Source organism: Trichomycterus rosablanca, chromosome 11, assembly GCF_030014385.1.
Source record: "Trichomycterus rosablanca isolate fTriRos1 chromosome 11, fTriRos1.hap1, whole genome shotgun sequence".
Classification (NCBI taxonomy): Eukaryota; Metazoa; Chordata; class Actinopteri; order Siluriformes; family Trichomycteridae; genus Trichomycterus; species Trichomycterus rosablanca.
In genome coordinates this window covers 1980984-2000214 of record NC_085998.1, presented here as the reverse complement: position 1 = coordinate 2000214, position 19231 = coordinate 1980984, and the positions used below count along the sequence as shown (strand labels likewise).

Sequence of the window (19231 nt, the reverse complement as noted above, 5' to 3'; positions counted from 1 at the left end):
TACCCGTCGTTACACAGGCACACAAACGATCCCACCACGTTGATGCAGTTCCCATTCAGGCACAGTCCTCTCTGTAAACTACACTCGTCCACATCTACACACACACACATACACACGTCACTGATATACACAATACACACTCAGGACTGTGTGTTACTGTAAACCTGTGTGTGTTTCACTGTGTCTATAAACATGTGTGTGATATGAGTGTGTGTGTGTAGATAAATGTGTGTGACTGTGTAAGTGACAGCGTGACTGTGTTGCTGTGTGTGTAACTGTGTGTGTGTGACTATTCATGACTGTGTGTAATTGTAAATGTGTGTGTGTGTTTGTGTCTATAAACTTGTGTGATATGAGTGTGTGTGTGTAAATGTGTGTGACTGTAAGTGAAAGTGTGACTGTGTTGCTGTGTGTAACTGTGTGTGTGTGACTATTTGTGACTTTGTGTAACTGTAAATGTGTGTGTGTGTGTCTACAAACATGTGTGTGATATGAGTGTGTGTGTGTGTAAATAAATGTGTGTGACTGTGTAAGTGACAGCGTGACTTTGTGTTGCTGTGTGTGTGTGTGTGACTATGTGTGACTAACTGTAAACGTGTGTGTGACTTTGTGACTGTGTGTAACTGTAAACGTGTGTGTGACTTTGTGACTGTGTGTAACTGTAAACGTGTGTGTGACTACTTATAACTAAATATGAGTGTGTGTATGTGACTGTTGTCTGTGACTGTGGTGTTGTGTGTGTGTGTGTGTGACAACTTGTGATTGTGTGTAACTGTAAATGTGTGTGACTGTGTGTAAGTGACTGTATGTAAGTGTAAATGTGTGTGTGACTGTATATAACTAAATATGAGTGTGTCTCTTTGTGACTGTGTGACTTACTGTGTTGCTGTGTGTGTGTGAATGTGTGTGTAACTGTAAGTGTTTGTGACTACATGTGATTGTGTGTAACTGTAAATGAGACTGTGTGTGAATGTGTGTGTGTGACTATTTGTGGCTGTAACTGAGTGTGTGTGACTGTCTAACTATAAACGTGTGTGACTACTTGTATATAATTAAACAGATGTGTGTTTATGTGTGTGTAACTAAATGTGTGTGACTGTGTGTGTAACTGAGTGTGTGTACTTGTGATTGCGTGTAACTGTAAATCTGAGTGTGTAACTAAATGTGTGTGGCTGTGTATGAAACTGTAAATGTGTGTGTATGTGTCTAACTATAAATGTGTGTTTGACTATTTGTATATAACTAAATGAGTGTGTGTGTGTGTGTGTAACTAAATGTGTGTCTGTATGTGACTGAGTGTGTTGCTGTGTGTGCGACTGTCTGTGACTGTGTAACTGTAAATATGAGTGTGTGTGTGTGTGTGTAACTGAATGTGTGTGTGACTGAGTATGACTGTATGTTGCAGTGTGTGTGTGACCGTGTGTAACTGAATGTGTGTGACTATTTGTGGCTGTAAATATGAGTGTGTGTAACTTAATGTGTGCGTGTGTGTGTATGTTACCGATACAGTCGTCGTTGTGAGACAGTTGGAATCCTGGGTAGCAGAGGCAAGTGTAGGAACCCACAGTGTTCTTACAGGTTCCGTTACCACATGGCTGTCGTTCACACTCATCAACATCTAGCACACACACACACACACACGTACAGTTACACACATGGTCACACACACACACACACACATCACCATAATCTGGAGATACATCATCACACACACACACACACTCACCGATGCACATGGGAGGAGTCCCGGCCGACTTGTAGCCGTTGGGACACAGGCACCGATACGTTCCCTTCAGATCGATGCACGTACCCGGGCTACACACGCTGGGGTTCTCGTTACACTCGTTACGATCTGTGTGAGGAAACCAACAGTTTAAAGACAGGCGTACGGAACGTTCAAAGCAAAGCATTTGTTTCTGCGTCTGTACTTTATCTGAGGCTGAATCATTGAGAAGGTCCACACGTTTATAGTGCTCGGTTCTGGCGGTGGTAGCGGTTACAGGTTTTGAAAGCTACCAGCGCACCAGCCGTCTTGGAGGCCTCGATGCAGAACCTAGTGTGGCATCAAAAACCATCGACCAACCAGTTATGGACTTATCACAGCAACTGAGGATCAGAAGTCTTGCTCAGGGGTCCAATATTGGAAGGAATGGGGCTTGAACCAGCAACCTTTTGACCACTAGTTTAGTACCTTACCACTGGGCGCACAACTCTGAGAGAGAATTGTCGATCAGTTCAAACCGACATCATTTTCACCATCTACCAGACCTGATATTGTGAAAAGATTCAGGCAATCTGGAGACATCTATTGGTCTGTCGTCTTCATTCTCCTGGACTATGATTGGATGATTAATGGATTAGAGGGGGCGTCCTAATACTTTTGTCCATGTGGAGCATTTATAATAGAAGTGGAGCTGATGGTCCCTCACCGTCCTCTCTGAAGAACTTGCACCCGATGGTGGTGAGATGCTGAAATGTGCAGACCTGCTATCGGTCGGCTGGCTCTCTGGAAAGCCACGCTGAGATACAGTAATGACGTTTTGGTCAGGGTCTCAGCGGGTCCAGGAACACACAGGAACACCCTGGACCGGGTACCGACCCCTCACTGGTGGATCTGTGTGTAAAACTTCATTCTTCAACCAAACTGATTGGGAGTTTGGACCTGATGCTCCAGTTTCTCTGGTACATTGTGGAGAGACGCCTTGAGCTAGCAATGCATCCTGATTAGCATGATTAGCATTAACAAGCTGTTCGCTACTGGTTACAATAATGATCTGAACTGCTGAACTGGCCCTGGTCTGGATATTTAAGTTCCTGTTTCTCTTCTGTTTAGTCAACAGAGCCCAAAGCTGCCCTGACATCAAGCTCAGTCACACGTTTTACGTTTTAATGGGACGCTTTAAGATTATTAGTTGCCCCTGTTTTGGACGTTGGACCACACACTGACCGAGACACTGTCCGGTGGGGCTGAGCCTGTACCCTCGCTCGCACTCGCAGCGATATCCGCCGGCTAGGTTCAGACACACGGCGTTCTGCTGACACACCGGCCCGTTCTGACACTCGTCTATATCTGTAAAGAAAAAACACACACGTACATCATACACACAGCTACAACAGTGGCCTGTACAATATACGCTATATGACCAAAAGTATCTGGACACCTGACTGTGAGCTTGCTGGACGTCCCATTTCAAATCAGATGGTATTAAGACAGAGTGACCTCTACGTGATCAACTCAGGAAGAACAACAACCGCTCATCTGAGAAGCTTCTCACAAGACTTTGGAGTGTGTCTGTGTATGGGAATTTGTGCCAGTTCAGTCAAAAGTTGACGTTCCGGTTCATCCCAGAGCTGTTGAGTGTGGCTGAGGTCAACTGGAGTTTCTTGGTTTTTAAACTGAGCTTTTCTTCAAGCCTTCCCTTAACTGTTGCTGCCAAGTTGTAAGCACATCATTGATTTATCACATGTTAGCAACACATGAATTCAGTAATTAGAAGGGGCGTCCCAATACTTTTGTCCATATAGTGTAAATCTCAGTCATTTTAGACTTTACCATCAACGTCAATCACTCACCTTAAAGTGTCTACAGGAACACCATGCCACACTATAAACAATATGCTGTTTCAGAAAGGGGACAAATGTCACCACTGAGGAAGCAGGTAAATGAAAGCGAACCCAATTTGCTGGACGTTTAACCGAGGTAGAACAAACCCGAAGCCAAAATGCCCCAAATAAAGAAGAAAAAGGTTGAAATAAATGAGGCGGACGGGAGAAAGTGGACCGAACAGGGACAGAGCAGAACTGAGAACTGGTTCTCACGATATGGAAGCTGCTCAGAGTGTCTGCGACAACCAAGTTCTCAGAAAAGAGGAACTACAGGAAACCCAGAACAAGCCATGGACTGAAAAAAACTTGGGGCCACAATGGAAAGGACCTTAATTGCCACCTGTGGGGCAGATCGCTCAACAGGGCTCATCGAGTTCCACAAGGCCGACTGGCCTCCCAGGAGAAGATAAAAGAGAGGCAGCATCTGCACCAGCGGACGACCAGATCGGATTAAGCTCGGCATTGTGGTTCCGGGAGAAATTCAGGTTACCGACAGAAGAGCCGGCAAATCTGAGAGGAAGAAACCGTGATAGATAGAAACCCGTCCACCTGGAGCGAATTGTCGAGCAACAGGCAAGAACAGGTTCCTCCTTTCAACATTAGGAGGAACCGACACGTCAGGAACACACAGGAACACCCTGCACCGGGAACCCACCCCTCACTGGTGGATCTGTGTGTAACACTTTCATTCTTCAAGCAGACTGATTGGGATTTTGGACCTGATGCTTCAGAATGACGGTCGGACTCGGTTTCTCTGGTACGTTGTGGAGAGACGCCTTGAGCTAGCAATGCATCCTGATTAGCATGATTAGCAGTAATGCGCTGTTCGCTACAAGTTAAAATAAGATGATCTGAAATGCTGAAGGCACCGGCGCATCAATCATCAGCATTTACCTTTTCAGCATTTAGCGGACGCTTTTATCCAAAGCGACTTACAGAACTGTGGCAGCATATTATCTAAGCAATTAAAGGTTAAGGGCCTTGCTTAAGGGCCCAACAGGAGCAACCTGGTAGTGGGGATTGAACCAGCGACCTTTGGATTATTAGTCCAGTACCTTAACCACTAGATACCAGGACTGAAACCATTGGCACTGACCTTCACAGATGAGCAGTCGGTCATTGTAGACGAAACCCATCGGACACTCGCAGCGGAAACTCCCGATCATGTTGATACACACTCCGTTTTCACACACTCCTGGGATCTCCCGGCACTCGTCGATATCTGCACACACACACACACACACACACTTATAGGCGCCTTGTAATTCCTCTGCTTGAGACTTCTCTGTGCCTATATAAACAGAGCCCACAACCTGACAGGACATTTGTCCAGATGTTCAACTGTAATCTAAGAATCAACAACAACAACAAAAAAAAACAGGTCTGGTGTGAATCAGAAGCTTCCGGAACATAGGTGTCACTCTTCACAGTCAAGCAAGCTTTACATCCAGCCTCGCTATCTCGTGTCAGCCCTGATAAAGCAACTCATGTCATGATGAGTCCTTCCACAAGTCTTTCAATGCCGTCATGTGGGTGCCTCATCATGCCCAACTCAATGTGCTTCAGTAGCTTCTGTTCTGGCCGTCTCGTGCACTCGCTCAGTGGTGATCATCTTCCTCTGTGAGATTTTCCTGTTTCTTTAGCCTCCAGACTTCACCACATTCAGCTTCTTCTTGGTCTTCATCATCTTCTGAGATCTTCGTTGTGTCCATCAGCGTTATGTGGGTGTCTCATCACACCCTGGAAGTAGAAGAACGTGCTGGACTTTATGTTCTTTAGTTCCTTCTTTCCTGTTCTGGACGTCTCGTGCACTCGTCCAGTGGTGATCATCTTCCTCCAGGAGATTTTCAGCATTCTATCTTCCGCATCCAGGCTTCACACGCCCAAAGGAACATAACCGCGGGACTTTATGTGCTTCAGTAGCTTCTTCTGTTCTGGACGTCTCGTGCACTCTTCCAGTGGTGATCATCTTCCTCCAGGAGATTTTCAGGAGTCTAAAAGTGTCTTCCTTTATCTTCAGCGTCCAGGCTTCACATGCCCAATGGAACATAACCTGCATGACTTTATGTGCTTCAGTAGCATCTTCTGTTCTGGCCGTCTCGTGCACTCGCTCAGTGGTGATCATCTTCATCCATGAGATTTTCAGCAGTTTCCTGATGATGCTCTTGTTCTTAAAACCCCCACCCGCGTCTTTCTTCCTCTTTCTTCATCATCCAGGCTGGTTTCTTCACTGATTTCTTCACTGACCAGACCGAGGCTTCCATCACTCGTTGCGTGGTTGTGATGCTAACTGATTAGCCCTATTACAGTAGCTAAAGAAGAGTCGCCTGATCTCGTCAGTCGTAATCAGTAGAGAGGAATCAGGAGGCCGTGCCACAAAAAGAACATCTCAGAACGTTCTACAACATCAAATCAGTCTAAGTTGCTAGTGCTGTGCTAATAAATGAGGTGTGTGTGTGTGTGTGTGTGTGTGTTTTACCGATCACTTGTCCAGTGTAGATATCGATGACAAACCCGGGTCTTTCACTTCCACACAGCACTGCAAACTCGTCTGAAACAGAGACCCACATTCTCAGGATTATACACACATCCCATCACGCTAACGTTCAGAGTGGGTGTGTGTGTGTGTTTACTATCCAGCTCCCTTCCTGGACACTCCATGACTACCTGAGGATCTTCACAACAAGCATCTCCTTCCTAAACATAGAGTTTTTATGTACAAAGGAACAAAGGTTTGAACTTCCGGGTGCAAACACACCACTGCTGAGTGTCGGAACTCGCCAGTAGGAACTCTCAGCAGAGCTGCCGACCTGGCCGGGTGTCCAGACAGACACAATCAGATGTGTTTGAAGGAGGGAAGCTTGGGCGGCGTGTCTTCCCGCTACTACTGCGAGTCACGTGGCACTTTGTGGGAACGCAACACTGATACGAAGGTGATGAGAAGAGGACCCAGATTGGACACGTGGAGGGTATGAGGTATATGAAGATGCAGTGTGTGTGTGTGAGACTCACTGGTGCTGGGTGTAGGACACAGTTCACACGGTTTGTTCCAGGCTCGGCCGATGTTGTAGGAGCAGCAGCACATTTTCTTCGTCATGTTGAACGTGAGCTCGCCGTCGCACGTGGCGTTCTCGGGGTAATAGTTTCTGTAACACAGACTCCGCCTCATATCTGCACGCACACACACACACACACACTGTGACTGACACCAAACTAAACATGTCTACATCTAAACCCTTTCTTATTCATTTGAAAGTAGAGAGGATCGATGGTACAGCTGGGTACGGAGCTTCAGCGTTTTGGGTTCAATCCCACCTCCGGTCACCGTCTGGAAAAAAACTTCCAGATTCTTTCCGGGCAACACGCCTCCTTCCCATCTCCCCCAAAACACTCACAAGGATCAAAACACCCATCTAAAATAAAACTAAATTGTCGATCAACTTCTGCACGGCGACAGTGACCAGAGGTGAGGAACCGGACTCGTTATGGGGACACACACACCTTTGTATATACACTGATCAGCCATAACATTAAAACCACCTCCTTGTTTCTACACTCACTGTCCATTTTATCAGCTCCACTTACCATATAGAAGCACTTTGTAGTTCTACAATTACTGACTGTAGTCCATCTGTTTCTCTACATACTTTGTTACCCCCTTTCATGCTGTTCTTCAATGGTCAGGACCACCACAGGACCCCCACAGAGCAGGTATTATTTAGGTGGTGGATGATTCTCAGAACTGCAGTGACACTGACATGGTGGTGGTGTGTTAGTGTGTGTTGTGCTGGTATGAGTGGATCAGACACAGCAGCGCTGCTGGAGTTTTTAAACACCTCACTGTCACTGCTGGACTGAGAATCGTCCGCCAACCAAAAACATCCAGCCAACAGCGCCCCGTGGGCAGCGTCCTGTGACCACTGATGAAGGTCTAGAAGATGAGCGACTCAAACAGCAGCAATAGATGAGCGATCGTCTCTGACTTTACATCTACAAGGTGGACCGACTAGGTAGGAGCGTCTAATAGAGTGGACAGTGAGTGGACACGGTGTTTAAAAACTCCAGCAGCGCTGCTGTGTCTGATCCACTCATACCAGCACAACACACACTAACACACCACCACCATGTCAGTGTCACTGCAGTGCTGAGAATGATCCCAATCTAGTCATAGCCAATTACCCGACTGTATTACGCTTCCTCGCTACTGATGTTCCTCTCCAGCAGAGGTCGTAATTGTATCAGTTATGAGATCCCTGTACAACAAGACAATCATTGTTCCTGTGGGCGCCCAGCCTGCCGGTAGCAAAGCTGAGAATCGAACCGAGTTTGAGATATCAGCTCTGGCGTGCTAGTGTGTTTTACCGCTGTGCCACCTGTTTAACATACATACATTGTGTGTGTGTGTGTGTGTGTGTGTGTGTGTGGTATTTACCCATGCAGTTGTTTCCTCCATTGACCTGCATGTAATCTGGAGGACAGATGCAGGTGTAGTTTCCGATGGTGTTGTAGCACTGACCAGGACCACAGATCCCAGGTCTCTCACACTCGTCCACATCTAAACACACACACAGAGTGCAAATTTAGTTCTGCTGCTTTACAGTACGATGGTGCCGTGGCTCAGTGGGTAGCAAGAAAGTCCTGGGTTCGATTCCCAGGTGGAGTTTGCATGTTCTCACCGTGTCTAAATGTCGTGGAAGGCTGTTCCAGAAGATAATAGGCTGTGACGTCTGTAAAGTGGCAGCCAGCACTAAAACACCACATTGTTTGTGTGTCCACATGCTTTTGGCCACACGGTGGATCCGAACTCACAAATGAGTGTGTTTTCCCCGCTGTCCTAATTATTTTGGAAGAAACCCAGCATTCATAAGCGGTGAATTGGTTTCTTTGCGTAAGTGTGTAAGTGTGTAAATACTGATGTTCCAAACCGCTTAATTACAACAGCAGTAAAGGTTTAACGGCGGCGTCTTCATGGTGTGACACCATACAGCACCTCATAACATCAGCACAAACAGGAAGTGGCACTTTGTAACAGTAAATAGAGTTTTTAGTGGGGTAAAAACACACACGTTATTATTTTTCCTTTTTCATTGGTCCCACCAGGATCTCACAGGCGTTTCTGTCACTGGTGGAGATTGATGCTCCTGTTTGCTGCAGCATTTGTTCATTAAACGTCGTCAATCCAAGAACAAACGACTTTATGTGGTTAAAAGATCAACAAGATAAATATTTTTATTTGTTTTCCTTGTTCTAATTCCCCAGCGCGTTCGTGTCCTTCGGCACAGATGCAGCACCAACACAAAAACAAGGCAGTAAGTGCCGGCGCTGCATTGGCCCTCACTGTCCTCAGTGTCTGTAGAGCGCCTGACCAGGTCCACTTGAACCTTGGTCCTTGTGGGCGTGGGTTAGCGCATTTGATAGACGTGGCCCCTGAACTCCCGGTGACTCTCGGGGACTCCTGGTCTCTGACGTTTGACCAATGGAAAGAGCAAGAGCACCAGCTGCTAGCAGTAGATATTTATTATTAAATACTACTATTAATTACACAGAATTACATTTCTTGGTGAACCTGAACACACTCTGAATCACCCTGACGTGCTAGTGAAGGCTGCCTGCAGGCTCGATCAGCTCTCTAACAAAACAATGCAAAACAAAATGCCTTTTAACAAGCTCAAAACCTCCAGCTCAGTGTCTGAGGGTGGGAGGGTGGAAACGATTCCTGATCGCTGCTGGCTGGCCGAGGTGCTGCACAGAGACTGTGTGTACTCGCCTCGTGCAGGGGAAAAGAAGTGGTCCTCCTTGGACACGGTCGGGGTCTGCAGCAGTGGAAGAGATTTTTAATCTGGGTAATTTGATACGACTAGATTGGGGTAAAATGCTGGGAGCTCAGTTGGCGCACCACCTTGAAACCTTGGGTTTGAGTGCCAGTGGTGCTACCAGACTGGCCAAGAGCTCTACAGACACGACTGACAATGTCAGAAGAAGCAAAGACCAGAAGAAGAATCACCTTCCTGCCACTGCTGGAGTGCTGTCTGGTCAGGGCAAGGGTTCGAGAGGAGGACGGGAACAGAGAGTGTAGTGGTGGCCACATACTTACACATATTACCGACCCAAGTTGAATTTGAAGGAGGAGAAGAACGGAGAACGTAGCGTGATCCTTCACACATCTCGAGGCTACACTGGTCAGAAGAAGTTAGAGAACTATTGTGTGCTACCTGGCGTCCTTCCTGGGTGTTAAGAGGCTCCTACATGTAGCAAAGGGACTTGGAAATGACCAAATTGTGTGTGTGTGTGTTTTACCTTCACACACTCTGGTATCTTCATTCAGAGCGAATCCTCGAGGACATTCACACTGGAAGCTGCCGAAGGTGTTGATGCAGTTTCCTCCCTGACACAGACCCGGTAACTCCTGACATTCGTTAATGTCTGAGGAACAACCACAGAGGAAATAAACGGGTTACAAACGAGGGCTTTAATCTCAGTCGCTGTCCCCATTCCACCCAGCACAAAGACAGTAGATGCACAGACGGACAAGAGGTTTAACGTGGGAGTGTTTACGCTGGACGTGATGCAGTGGTCGTTGAATCGGACCATCAGAAGAGATCACGTGACCATATTTTGGAAACGTGAGCCCGGGGAACCTGGTGCAGAACTATTTAGACATGTTGTAGAGTTCTAACCCTAGCTCTAAACCCCGCCTACATGTTAAGGTCAGGTGGTTCCGCCAAATATAAATACATTAACAAATAAAGAGTCACAGTGCAGGAATGTCTTCACTCTACAGGATCTGATTACTCAACATAACATGACGTTTCACCAGAGGTGTCAGAACTCCTGCAGAAGTGTGTGTGTTTGTGTGTGTGTGTGTGTGTGTGTGTGTACTTACCCTCCATTATAACAGTAATGGGGTTTGGTCTGAACCCCTCTCCACCGGGACACAGAGATTTATACTCGGCTGCAATAAACAAAACACACACCTCATTATACACACTTACACCTCAGTCAACAGCAAACAGTTCCAGTGTGTGTGTGTGTGTGTGTGTGTATGTAGTAGTGTGTACATATGTGTTTCTCTATTTATGTGTACTAGAGTGTGTAGATGTGTGTTTGTGTGTTATAATGTGTACATGTGTGTGCAGTAGTGTGTAGTAGTGTGTTTATGTGTGTCGTGTAGATGTGTGTTTATTTGTGTGTAGTGTGTGTGTACATGTGTGTTTGTGTGTGTGTGTACATGGGTGTTACTGTATGTGTATGTACTAGAGTGTGCAGATGTGTGTTTGTGTACATGTGTGTGTATCAGAATGTGTACATGTATGTTTGTGTGTAGTAGTGTGTACATATGTGTTCATGCGTGTGTAATAGTGTGTATATGTGAGTTTGTGTATGTGTGTTACTGTATTTGTGTGTACTAGTGTGTAGATGTGTGTTTGTGTACATGTGCATGTATCAGAATGTGTACATGTGTACTGGTGCATGTGTATATGTGTGTGTACATGTGTGTTACTGTATTTGTGTGTACTAGTGTGTACATGTGTGATTGTGTGTGTAGTTGTGTGTACATGTGTGTTATTGTATTTGTGTGTACTAGTGTGTAGATATGTGTTTGTATGTGTAATAGTGTGTACATGTGTGTTTTTAGATGTGTGTACCAGAGTGTGTACTTGTGTGTTTGTGTGTGTGATATAGTGTTTTTATGTGTGTTTGTGGACGTGTGTACCAGAATTTGTACACGTGAGTTAGTTTACATGTCAGTACATATGTGTTTCTCTATTTGTGTGTACTAGGGTGTGTACATGTGTGTTTGTGTGTGTAGCAGTGTGTACATGTGTGTTTGTGTACGTGTGTATCAGAATGTGTACATGTATGTTTGTGTGTAGTAGTGTGTACGTGTGGTTATTTGTGTGTGTAGTAGTAGTGTGTACATGTGTGTGTAGTAGTGTGTACGTGTGTTTGTGTGTGTACTAGAATGTGTAGATGTGTGTTTGTGGATGTGTGTGTACCACAGTTTATACATGTGAGTTAGTACAGTGTGTGTACATGTGTGTGTGTGTGTGTGTATTAGAATGTGTACATGCATGTTTGTGAGTAGTAGTGTGTACATTGTTTATCTGTGTGTGTACATGTATGTTTGTGTGTGTAGTAGTGTGTACATGTGTGTTTGTGTATATGTGTACCAGAGTTTGTACATGTGAGTTTGTGTATGTGTGTGTTACTGTATTTGTGTGTACTAGTGTGTAGATGTGTGTACCAGAGTTTGTACATTTGAGCTTGTGTGTGTACATGTGTGTTTCCGTATTTGTGTGTACTAGAGTGTGTAGATGTGTGTATGTGCACATATGTATGTGCCTAAATGTGTACATGTGTGTTTGTGTACTTGTGTGTACTATTTGTCATGTCAGTAAATGAGTTTGAGAGTGTGTAGATTTGTGTTTGTGCACGTGTGTGTACATGTGTGTGTGTACATGTGAGTTTGTGTATGTGTGTGTACATGTGTGTGTACATGTGTGCTTGTGTACATGTGTGTTTGTGTGTGTGTATGTGTGACTCACAGGAGTTGAGTAGTGGACAGGCCTCACACGGAGTTCCCCAGCCTTTTCCTAATGAGCAGCAGCAGGAGGCTTTGGACACGCCCACTCCGATCTCATTGGAACAGTCCAAACTTTCGGCGGAGTCGCCACGGGAACGCACGTCCAGATAGCAGTTACCGGAGCGGGTGTCTGAAACCAAGAGTAAAGGGTGGATAACCACTGGGGGCACGTATCAGTGCACTCTTAGTGCTGGTCAACAGGCCTGGTCAACAGGGAGGGGTAACAACGACAGATGGCTGAGGTTAAAGGATAAAGACTGCAACATTAAATCTATAGGAGAGGTAAGACAGGTGCTGGGTGATGGAGAGAATGAGCTAGACAACCGGGCAACGCCTGCAAAAGTGGTGAAGGAATCAGACACTTGGCATGAAGAAAAAGAGACTTAGTGGGGTCATGAGGGTTTAAGAAAGAAGCTATTGGTGAAAAAGAATTGGGATCTCCAAAGACAGGACAAGGAGATGCTGTGTAAGGCAAAGGAAAGACGTATGGCAAGCTGTAGGAGAAGTTGGACACTAAGGGAGGTGAACATGACCTGTACCGATGGCAGGGATATACAGCAGGTGAGAACGAAAAAGCATGCAGATGAGAATGTGCTGATAAATGAGCAGAGGAAAAGGTAAAAAGCTGATGACTGAAGAAAATGAGATAGACAGAAGGTTGGATGAACTAGAGATAAACCCCCTTTTCCACCGATGCACCGATGGTTCCGGTTCTGTGAGCTTGATTTTGAACCGGTTCTGCATGTTTCTGGCACCACAGTATACTGGGCTTTTCAGCACGATCCGTGACGTCATGGGTGGGCGTGTCACAGTGTCGAGGTTTGGACGCTTTCACATGAGAGTCTGTAAAATCGCTGCGCCGAGGGTCACGGTGAGAGCGAAGCTTCTTATCGCCGTCAGCTGATCGATGATTTTTACATAAAAACCAACATCTGTAACAGCAGCACAAATCCCCACAGATAATCTACACGCTCCACCATCATGTTACTCTTTACTTTCTTTATGTAGCTCCCACCGTTGATGGCGCAGGCTTGGTTCCCAAAAAATGGTGGAAACGCAGGTCGGTTCTCTACAAAACACCCAAACAGAACCGGTTCAAGAACAAGAACCAGGGTTCTTTTGGTGAAAAAGGATGGAGAGTAGAAGGGCAGTTGGCCCAGATGACATATAAACAGAGGCGTGGGGATGTTTAAGAGAGACGGCAGTGAGATTGTTTAACAACTTTTTGGAATACGAGAGGATGTCTGAGGAAAGCAGAAGAAGCGTAATGGTTCCAAGGGTGATGCAGAGCTGCAGCCACTACTGAGGCATAAAGTCGAACAGCCTCAGCACGAAGGTCTAGGAAAGAGTGATGGAAGCTAGGTTGAGAAGTAAGGTGAGGATCTCTGAGCAGTAATGTTGTTTTTATGTTAGCAAAGTGCACCACAGACGTGATGTTTGATTGATGGAGAAGTATAGAAGGCCAGAGATGGGCTGCAACAAGGGTCAGCTCGGAGTCCTTGCTTGTTTGTGATGGTCATGGACAGGCTGAGGGACGAGGTCAGGCATGGTTAGGACGAGTCTCATGGAATATGATGAATATGATGTTTTCCCCGTCAATGGAAGCACGGGGGAAAGGTTAAAATGGACTTAAATACTTGTTTAAATACTTGGGGTTAATCTAACACTGTTAGCATAAGGATTCTTAGCGTTTTAGCGGTAGTAAATAATAAAGTGGTTTTGGAGTCTCACCTACACAGCCGACTCCTGTGGGGTTGAGCTGGAAGTCCGGGGGGCAGTTACAGATGTAGCTACCTGCAGTGTTCACACAGAACCCGCTGATACAGGCGGTGGGGTCGGCACACTCGTTCACATCTGAGAGAGAGAGACAGAGAGAGAGACAGACATTTTTTACATGGGTGATATAGGTGTTACCTACCCTCCCTACCTTTTCTTTGACAGGTAACACCAATGTACTGGTAGTAAATAGTCTGTAATTACCTGTACAGTTTAATCCACTGCGGTCCAGTTCGTAGCCGACATTGCAATCACACCTTAACAGACCGGGGAGGTTCCGGCACCGCCCGTTCACACAGACATCAGCAAACAAACATTCATCAACGTCTGAAACACACACACACACACACACACACACACACACACACACACACACACACACACACACACACAGAGAGAGAGAGAGCACTTTATTAGGAACAAATATCCAGAACTCTTGTGTGTCTAACGAGACCACCAATCAGCGGTGCGGCTCGTTTATCGAATCACGTCCTTCTGCCTTTTCATTTATGGCCAGCAGAGGGGGCACGGAGGTGCAGATGATTGACACCTGTTCATTCGCTCCAGGTGGAGGTGTTTCTATTCATCACGGTTCATCTTGCACAGACTTGCTAGCTCCTTTGTTGGCAAACCTGCAATTTCTTTAAAGCCTTGATACCGGTCCGGTTGTCTGCTGGTGTGCGATTCCTCAGAACTCACTCTGTGTTGGGTTGTTTTTGGGCCTCACATCAGAACCACCCTTGGATACCGGATTACCCCAGAGATGGCATGACACCCCTGTTTCCAGAGTGGAACCCTTGTGCAGTGCAAGGTCTCAGTTCTGCTCTGTTCCTGTACTGTCCACTCTCTCCGTTGGCGGCTTACTTGGTTTCCGTTATTTTGGCCACCATATACAGTTTATTTGAGTGTCCTGAAAAGTTTGTGGCTTGCTCTTGGGTTGGTTTTCAATTCTTGCAGATGTGGGGCTTCACCTCGCACTTCAGTAGCAAGGCGAGTGTATACAATTACTGACTGTAGCTCATCTGTTGGCCCTGACTGACCAGATGACATTTGGTTAATGGATCGTTCTCAGCACTGCACTGAAACTAACTGTGGTACTGACATGGTGGTGTGTGTGGTAGGAGTATAACAGGTGCAGCAGTGTTGTTGGGAACCGAAAGTATAAAGCCAGCAGCATCTGGAAGCTTTCTGTTTCTAACTGTCCACCCACCAGCAGCACTTTGTTGTGTTCCCTATGAAGGCCAGTACGTTCCAGAAGCAGCAGCAGCAGCAGTGCTGGTTTCAGGGGTTTTACTCTGACCGAGTGTTTGGATTGTGTCGTGTTTTGGCAGATCATAAATATTTATTAGTTTATAGCCGTTTAATAGAATATTTGTAGCAGCACACGCCTAGCAGCATGCCAAAACATCCATCCAACACTCATCTTGTAAAATACGTCAACTTATCAACAATTAAACTCATTATCAAGTGATTCTGTTGCTGATTTTTTAGCCATTTTGCCCTAAACTTGTTGCAGCGCAGATCTAAACACGTACATGTAGGTCAGAACCCGGTGGAGAAAGGCGGGAGACCCTGATTAAGAAACGGAGTCACGTAGCAGAAATCTAAACACAACGTGACCCTCAAACACAATCATTTAAAATATAGACAGATATATAAGCAGACAGACAGACAGGCAGACAGAAATACAGACAGACAGAAAAACGGACACAGACAGACAGAAATACAGACGAGAGACAAGAAATGCAGAAATATATACAGACAGACAAACAGGAAAACAGACAGAATAATAGACAGACATAAATGCAGACATACAGACAGACAAATATAGAAAGAGAGAAATACAGACAAAAATATATACATACAGTCAGACAGACAGAAATACAGACAAACAGACAGAAATACAGAAAGAAATACACAGACAGACGGAAATACAGACAGAAATATATATAAAAATATAGACAAAAATATTGACATCCAGAAAGAAATACAGACAGACCGAAATATAGACAGACAGACAAACAGATAGAAATATAGACAGACAGAGGCAGAGAGACACAGACAGAAATACAGACAGAGAGAGAGACACAGACAGACAGAAATACAGACAGAGGGAAATGCAGAAATAAATAAAGACAGACAGACAGACAGACAGACAGTCAGAACCCGGTGGAGAAAGGCGGGAGACCCTGACGGAGAAATGAAGTCACGTAGCAGAAATCTAAACACGACGTGACCCTCAAACACAATCAATCATTTAAATAAAACAAAAACTCAGTAATGAAACACGACGTGGTCGAGCGCCAGCCTTCAACACCATCCGAACCCAAACGATCTGAACCATGAGTATAAAACCCACAAATCTCTTCACTTAATAAAAACTAATGTGATAAATACCAACACCAGCATGTCTGAGTGTTTCCCTCTCACTGTGTACCAACAGACTCACTCCTGTAACCATGGAAACATGATGGCACAGCGGGTAAAGGGGCCAAATATCAGACCAGGCTGCCAACTTGGAGACCAGAATTCAGTCATCCTCAGCTACTCTCTGGTCTGTGAGATGTTTCCGATGTTCTCCGCTGGTCCACATGGGTTCCTCTGAGTACTCTGCTTTACTTCCCATCTTCTGAAAGCATGCCAGTAGGTGGACTGACTGCCTTAAAGGATCAGACTATACAAGCAATAATGGGCTGTGGCTCACCACAATAAATACAGAACTATAGACAGACAGACAGAAATACAGACAGACAGAAATAGACAGATATATAGACAGACAGACAGAACTACAGACAAAATTACAGGCAGACAGAAATACAGGCAGAGATAAACAGAAATATAGACAGAAAGACAGACAGAAATTCAGACAGACGGAAATACAGAAAGACAGAAATACAGACAGATAAAAAATACAGACAGACAAAAATAGACAGAAATATAGACAGACAGGCAGACAAACAAAAAGACAGAAATACAGAAAGAGACAGACAGAGACAGAGAGACAGACAGAAAAACAAAGACACAGACAGAGAGAGATAAACAGAAAAAAATACAGACAGATACAGATAGACAGACAGAAATACAGAGAGACAGCTAAAGATAGATAGACAGCCAGGCAGAAATACAGACAGGCAGAAATACAGACAGACAGAAATATAGACAGAAATAGTCGGACAGAAATATAGAAAGACAAAAACATAGACAGACAGAAATACAGACAGACAAAAATATAGACAGACAGAAATACAGACGGACAGAAGTATAGACAGAGAGACAGAAATATAGACAGACAGAAATAGAGACATACAGACAGAAATATAAATAGACAGACAGAAATATAGACAGATAGAAAAATAAACAAACAGACAGACAGGCAGACAGACAGGGTTGGTCTGTACCTTTACATGCTTGTCCGTCTTGTGTTTTCATGAAGCCCATATCACACTCACACCTGTAACCTCCAACAACGTTCAGACAGTGACCGTTCTCACACAGGTTCACGTTCTCCGCACACTCGTCCTCGTCTGTAACACACACACACACACACACACACACATTGTTTGTGTAAGCACTGTTGATCATGCATGAGAAACCATTATAAATGCAGCCACATGGGAATCAGGAGTACTCCGGAATACCGTCGTGACTTAACACAGTCCGCCGCTGCACAGGTAACAGTCGTACATAAATTCTACGAGTGTTAATGTGGGTACCTGTACAGAAGAAACCGTCCCCAGTAAATCCTTCCTTACAGATGCAGCGGTACGAGCCCATGGTGTTCTTACACACTGCATTAGAGCTGCACTGGTGTGAGCCGTTAGTGCACTCGTCCAGATCTGCAACACACACACACACACACACACATCAGGATCAGGCTCAAACACAGTAACCATACCATTGTCAGTAGAAGACTAGAAGAAGTGTGTGTGTGTGTGTGTGTGTGTGTGTGTGTGTGTATGTATGTGTGTGTGTGTGTGTGTGTTACCTGTGCACACGATCCCGTCTCCGATCCACCCCGGTGCACAGCTGCATTTGAAGCTGCCGGCCATGTTGGTGCAGGTTGCATGTCTGTTGCAGTTATGAGCTCCGATCTCACACTCGTTAATGTCTGTAAACACACAGAATTACCTTCATGATTAGCATGTTTAGCATTTGTAGCTCCGGGGTTTCGGGTCTCAGCGATGCCACCTGCAGGTGAGGGCGGGTCCGACAGGGTTCGGTAGTGACACACTGTAACAGCGACCCCTACTGTCTGGTGAGGGTGTTGGCACGGGCAGCAGATAAACACGTACAGCCGGGCACAGCGCTACTCTACGTACCAGCCGACAGCTGGTCGCTCAAACGGGATCTAAGCGCCAACGTCGTACAGGAGACACAACAAACGCCACCAAGCGCCCCCTGGTACAGTTCTACTCTCTTATCATATACAGAACCCTGACGTCTGGTGCGGAGACTCAGAGCCCAACCATGAAACAAAATAAATAAATACTAAATAAATAAATAAATAAAAACAAAAAAATAAAAATAAATAAATAAATATAAACAAACAAAGACAAATAATTAAAAAAAATTATTAATAAAAATAAATTAATAAAAACAAACAAATAAAGACAAATTAAAATGAATAAATAAAAACAAACAAATAAAGACAAATAAAAGATAAATAAATAGACAAATAAATAAATAAAAACAAATACATAAAAAGAAAGCAATAAATAAAAATAAATAAATAAAAGCAAATAAACAAAATAAAAATAAATAAAGACAAAAAATAAAAATTTAAACAAATAAATAACTACATAAAAACAAATAAATAAAAACAAATAAATACAAATAATTAAATACAAACAAATAATTAAAAATGAAAACAAAAAATGCAAGCAAATAAATAAAAATTAATTAATTAATTAAAAAACTAATAAATAAAAATAAATAAATAAAAACAAATAAATAAAAACAAATAAATAAAAAAATGAATAAATAATTAAAAATATAAACAACCCAATAAAAATAAATAAATAAAATCTAATAAATAAAAAAAATATTAATTTACAAAACATTAATTTTACTGACAGTTACAACACAGGAATCGCTGCTAATGCTAACAATGCTCTAAACGTGGATCTCGTAGAACATAATAGTGGTCGAAAGTATTCGGACGCCTGACCGTGAGCTTGTCGGACGTCCAGTTCCAAATACAAACCGTATTAAAATAGAACAACAGCCGCTCTTCTGAGAAGCTTCTCACAGGACTTTGGAGCGTGT

The 19231-nt window shown here is 44.4% G+C and overlaps 1 protein-coding gene across 1 annotated transcript in view; it reads right to left on the bottom strand.

Moving 5' to 3' along the window:
* The window catches only part of fbn1 (fibrillin 1), a 124989-nt gene that overhangs the window by 34628 nt on the left and 71130 nt on the right, over positions 1–19231 (bottom strand). Inside the window, exons 33-48 of the mRNA XM_063004693.1 lie at positions 17952–18074; positions 17680–17802; positions 17365–17490; positions 14171–14293; positions 13922–14044; positions 12153–12320; positions 10490–10558; positions 9904–10029; positions 8039–8161; positions 6619–6777; positions 6086–6157; positions 4703–4828; positions 2948–3070; positions 1727–1852; positions 1502–1618; positions 1–94 (exon numbers count right to left, since the gene is read on the bottom strand). The exon at positions 1–94 is cut by the window's left edge and continues 32 nt beyond it. Of these exons, the coding sequence (XP_062860763.1) occupies positions 1–94; positions 1502–1618; positions 1727–1852; positions 2948–3070; positions 4703–4828; positions 6086–6157; positions 6619–6777; positions 8039–8161; positions 9904–10029; positions 10490–10558; positions 12153–12320; positions 13922–14044; positions 14171–14293; positions 17365–17490; positions 17680–17802; positions 17952–18074 (1921 nt within the window). The remainder of the gene's footprint in view (positions 95–1501; positions 1619–1726; positions 1853–2947; positions 3071–4702; positions 4829–6085; positions 6158–6618; positions 6778–8038; positions 8162–9903; positions 10030–10489; positions 10559–12152; positions 12321–13921; positions 14045–14170; positions 14294–17364; positions 17491–17679; positions 17803–17951; positions 18075–19231) is intronic.